Source organism: Anser cygnoides, chromosome 30 (genome assembly GCF_040182565.1).
Source record: "Anser cygnoides isolate HZ-2024a breed goose chromosome 30, Taihu_goose_T2T_genome, whole genome shotgun sequence".
Classification (NCBI taxonomy): Eukaryota; Metazoa; Chordata; class Aves; order Anseriformes; family Anatidae; genus Anser; species Anser cygnoides.
Genome location: NC_089902.1, coordinates 3,685,926 through 3,697,443, shown reverse-complemented (window position 1 = coordinate 3,697,443; position 11,518 = coordinate 3,685,926). Strand labels below are relative to the sequence as shown.

Sequence of the window (11,518 nt, the reverse complement as noted above, 5' to 3'; positions counted from 1 at the left end):
TTGCAGCAGAACCTTTCTGCAGCTCTCTTGCTTGAGCTGCGTCTGGTGCTGGCTGAGAGTGGCACTGGGAGCAGGGGCTGCTGTGGGCTCCAGAGGAGTCCTTCCTGCTGTGCAGCAGGAGGGAACCAGGAACCTGCGGGAAACTCAACTCCATTCGACTTGTCGGTTCCTGCAAACAACTCATCTGAACGCAGAGCTGAGCTGTAGGGATTTTGTTTGCTTTATTTTATCCCAGTAGCCCCTGTAAAGCTTAGGATAGGTATTGGATGGTTGAATGCCCTCACATTTCCTGGACACTGCTGCTGATGTTTTATGGGAGTGTCCATTAGTTAAGACCAAGAAGAGCACTTCTGTCCACCAGTCCTGTTCTCAGCTGCCTTGTGTCACCCCTCTCTGAGCTGCACTGTCATCCCATTCAGGTGTTTCCCTGAGAAGAAAGAGGAGAATTCTGCTGAGGAAGAAGGGCCACAGCAAGCCAGAGGGAGCTTGGGAGCTTCTCTTCTTTCCATGGCTGCAGGAGCTGCGGGGCAGCTGCCAGAGAGCCCGGCAGGGCCAGGCAGTGCAGGGTGTTCTGGGCTAACCGGGGGCACCTGGCTTAGGGCACTCTGAGGGGCTTCTGCCAGACTTCCTCACCTCGCAGTGCCATCCAGCAGGACTCCCAAAGCCTACTGCATTGCCCACTGCCCTCCCAGAAATAAGACCCAGCAGGAGACCCTTCCAGGATGTGCAGCTGCATGGCCCTGCAGCCAGAGACGTACCTTGTCAAGGGCTGTGCAGATTTCTCCTGCACGCAGCTCTCAGCATCCTCCCACTGCCAACTGCATCCAAGCCCTCTCTCCTTCTCTCCTCTCCCCGTGCCAGCTGCGGTCAGAGCGCCCAGCCCTGCTGCGCTGTGCAGAGGAGCTGCTCCTGGGCAGAGCTGTCTCTCTGCACCAGGGCCCTCTTGCCACCAGCTCTCTCTGTCCCACGAGCCCGGCCCAGCTCAGCACCAGACGCCCAGACCAAGGCATTGGAATCCTCCCTCGGGGGGCTTTGGGGAGGAGCCCACGAACCTCAGGCACTGAGAGACAATTGAAGACATCTCTCCAGAAGTCCAAGTCAGAGACAAGTTTCCTGCAGTGTCCCCCTGAGGGCTAGCACTGACACAGCCTCCCTTGGAGCTCGTTAGAGCAGAACATTGGAGGCAATGAGGGCAAGGAGACAAAGGCACTGTGAAGGTGACGCTGATCTGTAGACAAACTGGATGTGTTTTACGAATGGAAAGGGCAAGCCTTGACCCCCAGCCCCTGGGAAGGGAGATCCTTTCCCTTCACACACTGCTGAGGGCTCTTCGTGGGGCAGGAGGAGATGCGGATGTGCATGGCCAAGTGCAGGAGAATGGCACGAGCCCTGCCTGGTTCATGGGTGGGGGCGAGGAGGCAATGAGGCCCTGGTGCTTTACCAAGAAGCTGTCTCCTCCTAGGCCTCAGTGGCACAGACAACAGCCAGAGCCATGGACACAAAGCCCTGGGTCCTGTTGGGACTCTCAGCCTTGTCACAGCCCTTGCTGCTCTCCACACCAGACTGTCCTGGGGAGTCCCAGACCTGTACCCCTTTTCTGCTGGCTCTAGACCCTTGTCCATGTGGTATCTCACAGGATCTGAGCTGAGTCTGATACCTCAGAACTTCTTGGTGGCCATACTCCTCGTAAGGCAGCTCTGTAGGAAGCTGGCCTGGTTCCTGGGGAGCAGCACCACTGCTCGTATGGCATCCCTCGTGGGGGATGTTCACGAGTCTATAGAGCTAGATGGGATCCCCCTCTTGGTACTGAGGGAGCTGGCAGAAGTGCTCACAAGGCCGCTTTGCATCATTTATCAGCAGTCCTGGCTATCAGGGGTGTTCCCAGTCCACTGGTGACAAGGAAATATGATGCCCACCTACAAAATAGCTGGAAGGAGGATCTGGGGAACTACAGGCCTGTCAGTCTGACCAGTGACGGGGAAGTTCATGGAGCACATTATCTTGAGTACTTTCATGCAACACTTAGAAGACAACCAGGTGATCAGGCGCAGTCAGGAGGGCTTTATCAAAGTCAGGTCCTACTTGACACGTCCAAACTCCTTCTATGACAAAGTGATGTACTCAGTGGATGACGTAATGGCCGTGGATGTGGTTGATCTAGATCTCAGTAAGGATTCTGAAACTGTTTCCTACAGCGTTCTCCCAGAGAAACTGGCTGCTCGAGGCTTGGATGGGTATCTGCTTCCTTGGATTAAAAAGCGTCTGGGTGGCTGGGCCCAAAGAGTTGTGGGACATGGAGCTAAATGGAGTTGGAGGCCGTTCTCTAGCGGTGACCCCCAGGGCTCAGTTCTGGGGCCAGTTCCCTGGAATATTTTCATCAGTGATCTGGACAAGGGGATTAAGTGCACCCAAAGTAAGTTTGCAGACAACGCCAAGTAAGAAGCGAGAGTTGGTCTGGTAGTTGGGCTCTGCAGAGGGTCCTAGATAGGCTGGACTCATGGGCCAAGGTCAAATCTATGAAGTTCAACAAGGCCAAGTGCTGGGTCCTGCACTTGGGGCACGACAACCCCCTGCAATGCTGGGGAATGGCGGGTGGAATGCTGCCCATCGGAAAGGGACTTGGGGGTATTGGTGGATAGTCGGCTGAATAGGAGCCAGCAGGGTGCTCAGGTGGCCAAGGCCAACAGCATCTGGGCCAGAATGAATCCAGAGGAGGGCCACGAGGATGATCAAGGGGCTGGAGCATATCTCCTCTGAGGACAGGCTGTGGGATTTGGTGTTGTTCAGCCTAGAGAAAAGAAGGCTCTGGGGAGACCTTATGGCGGCCTTCTAATACCTAAAGGGGGCTGAAGGAAAGCTGGGGAGGGACTCTTCATCAACTAGCGTAGTGATAGGACTAGGGGAAATGGTTTTACATTGAAAGAGGGTAGGTTTAGATTAGATATTAGAAAGAAGTTCTTTACTCAGAGGATGGTGAGGCACTGGAACAGGCTGCCCAGAGATGTTGTGGATCCCCCCTCCCTGGAAGTTTTGAAGGCCAGGTTGGATGGGGCTTTCAGCAACCTGGTCTAGTGGAAGGTGTCTCTGCCCACGGCAGAGGGGTTGGAATTTTAGGATCTTTAAGGTCCTTTCCTACCCAAACTACTCTGTGATTCGCTGATTCTGTACATACAAAACACAGCACCACACCAGCTCCTAGGAAGAAAAATTCAGTCTATCCCAGCTAAAACTCGGACTATATCCACCCCTTACTCCATACCATTGTTCCTATGTCATGCTCAGGTCTGACACTTTCTAAATAACTATCACCACTTTTCCTCTCTTTTGATATACACACAGAGGTATCTTGCCCTTAGTCTATTTGTGTCCTGGCTTTGGTTAGGATTAATTTCCATCCTAGTATCATAAAATTGTAGAATGGCTTGGGTTGGAAGGGACCTTAAAGATCATCTAAGTGAACTCCCCCCAGATTCCACCCACTAGATCAGGTTGGCCAAGGCCTCATCCAGCCTGGCCTTGAACACCTCCAGGGCTGGGGCATCCACAACTTCTCTGGGCAACCTGTTCCAGTACCTCACTACCCTTACAGGGAAGATTTTCCTCCTGATGTCTAGTCCAAATCTCCCCTCTTTTAGTTTAGACCACATCCTCCTGTCATTATCTACCCGAGTAAAGAGTTCTTCTCCAGTTTTTTTAAAAGACCCCTTTAAGGATTGAAAAGCTGCAAGGAGGTCTCCCTGGAGCCTTCTCTTCTCTAGGCTGAACAAACCTAACTCCTTCAGCCTGTCTTCACAGGTGAGGTGCTCCTGCCCTCTGATCTTCTTTGTAGCCCTTCTCTAAATTTTGCTGTGAGACGTTCATATCTTTCTTGTGCTGGTGGCCCCAAACCTGGACACAGTACTCCAGGTGAGGCCTCACAAGGGCAGAGCAGAGGGGGACAATCACCTGCCTCTATCTGCTGGCCGCCCCTCTCTTGATGCAGCCCAGGATGCACTTGGCCTCCTGGGCTGTATGTGTACACTGCTGGCTCATGTTGAGCTTTTCATCCAGCAGAACCCCCAAGTCCTTCTCTGCAGGGCTTCTCTCAATGAGTTCTTCTCTCAGCCTATCCCCATGTCTGCGATTTCCCCGCCCCAGGTGGAAATGAAAGATTTCAGGGAAATGAAAGACTTGGGAAGCCTGATTGGCAGTGAAGACTGAGGAGAAGACGTTGCTGAGTCCCTCAGCCTTCTCCATGGCTGTCATTACCAGTTCACCCTTCTCATCCATCAGAGGGGGTACAGTCTCCTTGGCCTTTCTTTTCTGATCAATGTATCTCTAGAATCTCTTCCTCTATTTCCTTGCTTCACTTGATAAGCTCAGTTCCATGAACTGAAAGCATGCATGAAACTGAATCATGCGTGAGGGCTTGGGGAAAGTAACCCTGGATCCACAGAAGCCATTGGGGAAACAAAATTTATACGTAGGAAGTGTAATTTTGTGGAGGTGCAGAGCTGATGGGCACATTGTGCAGGGTGCTCCTAAAGACCTTTGTGCCCTTTTCCCTCCTGACTACAATGCCTCTTCTGTCTCAAGACTAGAGTAGCCAACAGAGGTGAGACAGATACTCTGGGATCAAGAATGTCACAAGAAAGCTGATCCCAATAAAATATGGGGAGGCCAGGAGCAGCCTGGACAAGAGAGATGTGAGATTTTGGGGTGGGAAGAAGAGCTTGGCCAGAAGAAAATTATGATTTTGTAGAGGTAAGAGGGGTCATGTAATGTAGATGCTGCAGTAACACTGACTTAAAACAGTCATGTATGGCCCTTACCTTACTTGAACCAGGAATTTTAATCCCTCAACCTAAATGCTACTCCAACACTCTGACAGGAATCCACTTTCTCTCTTGCTAACCCTAATGCCTTCCCTTAACACTAGCATTAAAATGGTCTCTTTAACCCTAGACTTCTTGGCAGACCTAAATAAAACCCTAAGCCAGAGAGCTAGTCCATACCTTAACCACAGACCTGACACCAGAAGCAGAACACCAAACACTCCCACTAAAACTTAATTTAATCTCCAACCCAGAAAGTGAAAAACAGGTACCGAGGGGGCTCTCTACGTCAGCTGTGTCTCCCCTAGGTCAGCTCTGCCTCAGGCTCTCCTGCCCCAGCAGGAGGAATGTGACTGGGGCAGTGACTGGGAGGTCACTTCTGTCTCTGCAGCTGATAGGGCAGCAGCAGGAACGTGTCACGCAAAGGGACTGTGAGGTCCCTTGTGTCTGGAGGTGGCAGGTCACCCTTGGCTTCTCCCTGGGATCGGCACTTTGGGGCTGACATCTGCCAGTGGCCCTGCTAGGCCAGCAGAAGGCCCCTGCTTGGCACGCTGCCTGTGGGATCCCCTCTGCCTCCATCCCCAGGAGGACCCAGACAGAAAGAAGGCCCGCACAGGGGTTGTCCTGTCCCTTCTGCTTGAGGCCAGCACTGGACAGCAGGAGGCCCAAGGCTTGGCTGTGTCTAGCCAAGAAGCTGCAAGGCCAGCAGCAGGCCCAGGCCTTGGAAGATGCTGGTGAGGTGACTTCTGTCTGCTTGGCTGACAGGCCTCAAGGAGCCTGATGGGTTGGGATGCCTACTTCAGGAGTGGTTTCCACCCTGATGGAGCTTTCTGTGGTAGTAGTAAAGAGCAGGAGAGGAAAACTGCCACAAAGTGCATCTTGGAAGGGTGGCACTGGCCACGAGGAGGAAGAAATGTCTCTCAAAGGGTCGTGCTGTGGTGTCAGAGGTCACCCAAAGAGTGTCTGTAATCAGACCATGGCTTTGTGTTACAAGGAACAGCTGATGAGGGTTGACGAGACATGGGTGAGATGATGGAAAGTCCTGGATGAGAGCAAGGTTGTGGACAGAGATGGGTGTCTGCAGACAGGAAACAGCCTGAGAAGAAATTGGAGACAGCTGAGAGCAGAGAAGCCCCAGTCCAAGTGCAGCTGGGCAGAATCCTCACCTTGTCTGTGGGTTTTGAGCAAGATCTCAGCTCCTCCCTCCTAACCCGGGGTGCAGAGGCCTCACTCCAGCTGCCCACAGACAGCCATCCAGCAGCATGGACATGGCCTTAGCATGGAGGTGTCTCCTCCTTAGGACACCTGGATAACACAAGGATGCCAGGAGAGAGCTGCATCCTGCTGGCGAGCAGACTGCAGACCAGGAGGATGCAGCACAGACAGAGCTGGATATTTGAAAGCTGGGGTGTCCCAATATCCAGTCTGCATCCCCTGCAGTGTCTTGGCTGATGAGGGGCAGCTGGGTTATGACACTCCAAGAGGCTTCTGCCAGACTGCCTCACCTCACAGTGCCATCCAGGAAATAGGGCAAAGTGTGGGACAGCAGAGGAAAGCCTGCAGAGGAGAAGGCAGAGGGTGCTGGCAAGAATGGAAGGCCCCAACAGCCCTGACTTTTTTGTCCCTTTGCCTAGAGCTTCTGAGGAGACGAGATATAGTCATTGCAATGGGGCCTCACTGCTTCCTTGATACCCTGTGCAGGGGTGGGGAGGTGTCATGATGAAGTTCTTGTCGTGGCATCACACTGCCCACCACATCATACAGACCCCAAGAAGAGCCCTGAGCCAGACATGGGGGTGCAGGATCTCCCCTCCCAGTGGCTGGGGTCAGGCCTTGGCCCTTCTGCTTCACCAAAACCAACCAAGACTTTTCTCAGCACAGCGCTTTGCCTGTCTGCAATCATGGCCTCCAATTATGTGCCCTAACAAGTCCCTGGGGAGGCTTTGTTAGGAACAGCCCTCAGTGGGGCCCATTAATACTCCAAGTCACTTCAACTTTTCCTTCTGACTTTACTTTCTCAAGCAGTTGCATCATTCTCCTCTCAGTACCTGATCTTCATTGACTCAGCACCAAAATACACCATGGAACTCATTAAAACAGAGAAAGTCCTAGGCAGCCATACATCTCCCACAGTTTCCTTCACGTCTTCAAGACTTACAGAGCTAATAGGAGAGCTTTCATGGTGTAGTTAAGGAGGAAGATTTCAAAGAGCATCTAATAGAAATCTTTCCTCATTTTAACGGCTGAATATTTTTACATTTCAGCTTAGAGCATCATTTTCTTATAGATATTGGTCTACGGTTACTCCTTTAAAGCCCTGCTTAGGTTGGAAGAGTAGGGTTTTTTCTATATAAAAAAAAAAAAAAAAAAAAACAGGAAATCATGCTGCAATTTTCAAAAGAAAACAAAACAAACAAACAAACAAAAAAAAACAAAGTTCAAGTTCCTCATTTTTTTCCCTCCAGTGAAGTTTACCTTCCCAAAGGGATGACTGTACATGATGTATTTTACACTGATTAATAGGAAATTTAAAATAATTGTGTTAATATTAATCCATACCATACTAATTCAATGAGAAACAATGAGTTTCTTGCTAAGGAAACCATTAGACAGACTGCTGAGAGATGGGCGAGCTGGAACTCACTGAAACTCAAAGCAGCAACTGGGTTGGTGAGAGCGGTCAGAATGATCAAAGAGTAAGGGGAGGGCAAAGCAGGAGAACCATGGGAAGTGCATAGGTCCAGACAGGCAGCTGGAAAGGGGACATTCAGAAGGGTCTGTGTAATCAAGTCAGGTTTTGTGCCTGGAAGATGAGGGAGCACACCATTATAGACAAAGCGATGACAATGCAAGTACAGGTGAACATCAGTATTTCTTTTCCAGTGCTGAATATAGATCATGGAAATTAGCATTTCTTCATGATAGAAATTCCACTTCACGTGAGACTTTTTAAGGAAGGGATTGAATCATTTGAGGTAATGAGTAGTCGCATTATTAGTGAAGTACTAAAAAAATTACTGGGTATTCAGGCAGAGGTTTGCTGTCTGACCATAAGCATAACCAGGGAAAACCTCCTGTGGCCCCATTGTGTTTGAGGCACTTCCCTGGACCAGCAGATGTCAGAAAAGACCTGCAGGAGACCGGAGCCCTTTGGGAAAATCAGGTGGAGCCAGGTGGAGTTCCCAGGGCACCTCCACTGCCAGCAGTGGTCTTTGTCCCTGTAACTGCAGCCCAGCCCAGCACAGGAAACCCCTTCAAAGACAAACCCCTTCTTCTGTGGGTTCCTGGGATTGACCTAGATTTGAAATGGCCATTGGGAACCTGAGATACTTTCCCTTATTCCTACGAGACACATGAATATCCATTTACCTTCCTGGGTCATCTCTAGCAAATTCAGGCTGAAAAACTCAAGTATAGCACGCTTCAAATGGCTGAGGCAGAACCCATCAGCTGCCCCACTTCGGGGAATCATCCCCTTCCAACTAGGGATATGAAAGTGAAAAATGTGAAATGACCCGTCAGGTCAATGCACAGAGTAAGGGAAAGTCACACATATTGTGCTGGAGTGTCAGAAGGCAAAAAGCATTGCATTGTGCCTCAGAGTAATCAAGGAGACCTAATCCAGTTCATCTGTGAGATAAAGCAGAGTGAAGGACGTTGAGTTGTGTCCTAACATGAAGAAGGATGTACATCACTGGTGAAGGAACTCTCTTTTTGTGCCATCACCAATGCAAATTACACGAGAACTACATCAAATAAAGGTAAGCTGTCCCACCCTGGCCCTGTCACACCACGGGGCAGCAGAGGGACCTTTTTCAGTTTCAGCCTCTTTTTCAGAGAGGCTTTGCCCTCTCCCTGCGCACCATGGGGCAGAGCCTGGCCCTGGACGCTGAGTGAGCGCCGTGCAGGTCGTGGCAGGCTGCGGTGAGGGGACGAATGCCCTGGGCCCCCTTCCTGCTCTGCCCAGGCCAGCAAGGGCCCCGAGCGGCCTCGTGTCCCCTGCCCCTGCAGCTCTGGGCTCCCTTCCCCAGCCCTGGCTCTGCAGCACCAAGCCCTGCTGGGAGCCCTCCCCTGCATGCTGCCACCGCTCCCTGACGCTGCTGGTGCCCTCTGCCGGGCACTGCCCAGCCCAGCCCAGCCCCTGCCCACCTCTCCCCACCTCCCGGACCTCTCCCCAGCCCAACAGCCCAGGCTGGGCTGGCCCCAGGCCAGTGCCCACTGCAGGCTGCTGCAGGGCTCTGGGCACGGCCAGCACAGCCCCAGCCCCTCGCAAGGCACCGCAGCTGCTGGCACAAAGGCGGCTCTGGGCCTCCCCAGCAGCCCCCGCGCTGGGGCCAGCCACGGCTCAGGAGATGGAGGGCCGTGAAGCTGCAGGAGCCCTGCTCTCCTGCCTGGGACATCCCCAGCACAGAGTGCCTGTGCCCCGCAGGGCCAGCCCCGCTCCCCAGGCCAGCACAAGAGGCCTGGCCCAGGCACAGAGCAGCTCCAGGTTCCTCTCCAGGATGCCATTTGCCATCAGACCCAGCACCACTGGGACAGTCCCAAGCAGATAATTCAAGGGCCAGTTATTGTTTGCTGGGCCATAGGCAAGCAAGAAGGCAGCTCCCGGTCCAGCCCTTGGTCCTTCACCGATCACTCTGGGGTTCTGATCCATTCTGAGGCCCAGAAAAGCAAGAGGTCTGTTCAGGAAGCAGCTCCTTGGGTGTATTCCTGAAACCAGGTTTGCAAGAGGCGTGCAGAGACATTGAAGACATGCCAATGTAGGGATAACAGGACTGTCACCAACATACATGAGATCTCAGGGCTTATCCAAATACAAGAAGCACAATGTGGAAGCAAAAGAGAGCAGCAGTGAAAAGGCCACGTCCTGCTGCTGGCCATGGCCATGGCTCCAGGGAAGCAGCAGCCCCGACCCGAAGGCAGCAGAGAGGCAGAGCCCAGCGGGCAGTGAGGGGCAGCCGCGAGGGCCAGCGGGGCTGCTCCTCCCTGTGGCAGCTGGGCTCTGGGCCCTGAGCCCCTCCTGCGTGCTGGGGCTGCTCCCCCAGCTCCAGGCAAGGGGAGAAACGGAAGCTGAGACCTATGAAGTTCGCAAGGTTTCCTCAGTAGGTGTAGGTACACAGGAAGCCGGCTTCTATAGGTAAATAACTGACAAGGAGGAGACTAAGAATAACAGTGTTTAATCAAAAGCATATTAATTATATAAAATAATAATACAGGCATTTAGTAACAGAAGAAATCTTGAAAGTTTCTGAGAAAAATTGGGATTTTTAATTGTAGGCATATTATTATAGGTGAATTTGCTGAAGATGTGTGCATTCAAGTAGTGTCCTCACTGAATCCCTTAGTTCCTGGTTCCTCAGGCTGTAGATGAGGGGGTTCACTGCTGGAGGTACCACCGAGTACAGGAATGACACCACCAGGTCCCGGGATGGGGAAGAGATGGAGGGGGGCTTCAGGTAGGCAGAAATGCCAGTGCTGACCATCAGGGAGATGACGGCCAGGTGAGGGAGGCACGTGGAAAAGGCTTTGTGCCGGCCCTGCTCAGAGGGCATTCTCAGCACCACCCTGAGGATCTGAATATATAAGAAATAACAATGAAAACAGAACAACCAAATACCAAAGAAACACTAAGCACAAGTGCCCCAGCCTCCCTGAGGTAGGCATCTGAGCAGGAGAGCTTGAGGATCTGGGGGATTTCACAGAAGAACTGGTCCACAGCATTGCCTTGGCAGAGGGGCAGGGAAAATGTAGTGGCCGTGTGCAGGACAGCATTGAGAAAGCCACTGCCCCAGGCAGCTGCTGCCATCTGGGCACAAGCTCTGCTGCCCACGAGGCTCCCGTAGTGCAGGGGCTTGCAGATGGCAGTGTAGCGGTCGTAGGCCATGACCGTGAGAAGGAAGTACTCTGCTCCAATGAAGAAGAATAAAAGGAAGACCTGTGCAGCACATCCTTGATAGGAGATGGCCCTGGTGTCCCAGAGGGCATTGGCCATGGCTTTGGGCAGAGTGGTGGAGATGCAGCCCAGGTCGAGGAGGGCGAGGTTGAGGAGGAAGAAGTACATGGGGGTGTGGAGGCGGTAGTCGCAGGCTACGGCGGTGAGGATGAGGCCGTTGCCCAGGAGGGCAGCCAGGTAGATGCCCAGGAAGAGCGCGAAGTGCAGGAGCTGCAGCTCGCGCGTGTCTGCGAATGCCAGCAGGAGGAACTCGCTCACAGAGCTGCTGTTGGCCATTTGCTGCTTCTGGGATGGGGTCCTGCCCATGGAGCAAAAGCACAGTAAGATAGTACAGAATTACCTGATAATAACTAATTCCATTTTGTCCTCTCAAGCAGACATTGGTCAGGTCCCTTTCATGAGTTTTAACTGACACTGACTGAGGGTGTCCCTGGAATAAGGGGACTTTGCTGTGGTCAATGTAGTAATCAGTCCTCACTTATAACAATAAGGAAAGGGGAACATGTGGTAATCCCTGATTAAATTCACTCCTGATATCAAGTGATTATCCACATTGCTGTTCCAAATTCACCCAACTGCATAGCAGGGCTGTTAGAATTTCTGTTTCTTTTTTCTTTTATATTTTCGTTCCTTCTGTACTCCAAGTGAAACCTTGTCGATCCTCACATAAAAAGGGACTGTCCCTTTAGTGCAGACTGCCCTTCCGAGTGGACAGCCAGTCTGTCAAGAAAGGCTGGTCTCTTCTGCTGGC

The 11,518-nt window shown here is 52.2% G+C and overlaps 1 protein-coding gene across 1 annotated transcript; it reads right to left on the bottom strand.

The window, feature by feature from the left end:
* Positions 1-9,439: 9,439 nt before the first annotated feature.
* Positions 9,440-11,073, bottom strand: LOC136787733 (olfactory receptor 14C36-like). Its single transcript, XM_066985050.1, has 3 exons — positions 10,645-11,073; positions 10,148-10,387; positions 9,440-9,469 (listed from the first exon to the last, which is right to left on the bottom strand). The coding sequence occupies exons 1-3, from the start codon at positions 11,071-11,073 to the stop codon at positions 9,440-9,442; spliced, it is 699 nt and encodes a 232-aa protein (XP_066841151.1).
* Between the last annotated feature and the right edge of the window lie 445 nt (positions 11,074-11,518).

Coding starts and splice junctions, on each gene's coding strand:
- LOC136787733 (XM_066985050.1), bottom strand. CDS start 11,073: ATGGGCAGGACCCCATCCCAGAAGCAGCAAATGGCCAACAGCAGCTCT. Junction 10,388..10,644: donor CCCTGCACTACGGGAGCCTC/GTGGGCAGCAGA, acceptor TTATATATTCAG/ATCCTCAGGGTGGTGCTGAG. Junction 9,470..10,147: donor ACCAGGAACTAAGGGATTCA/GTGAGGACACTA, acceptor TCTGGGCCTCAG/AATGGATCAGAACCCCAGAG.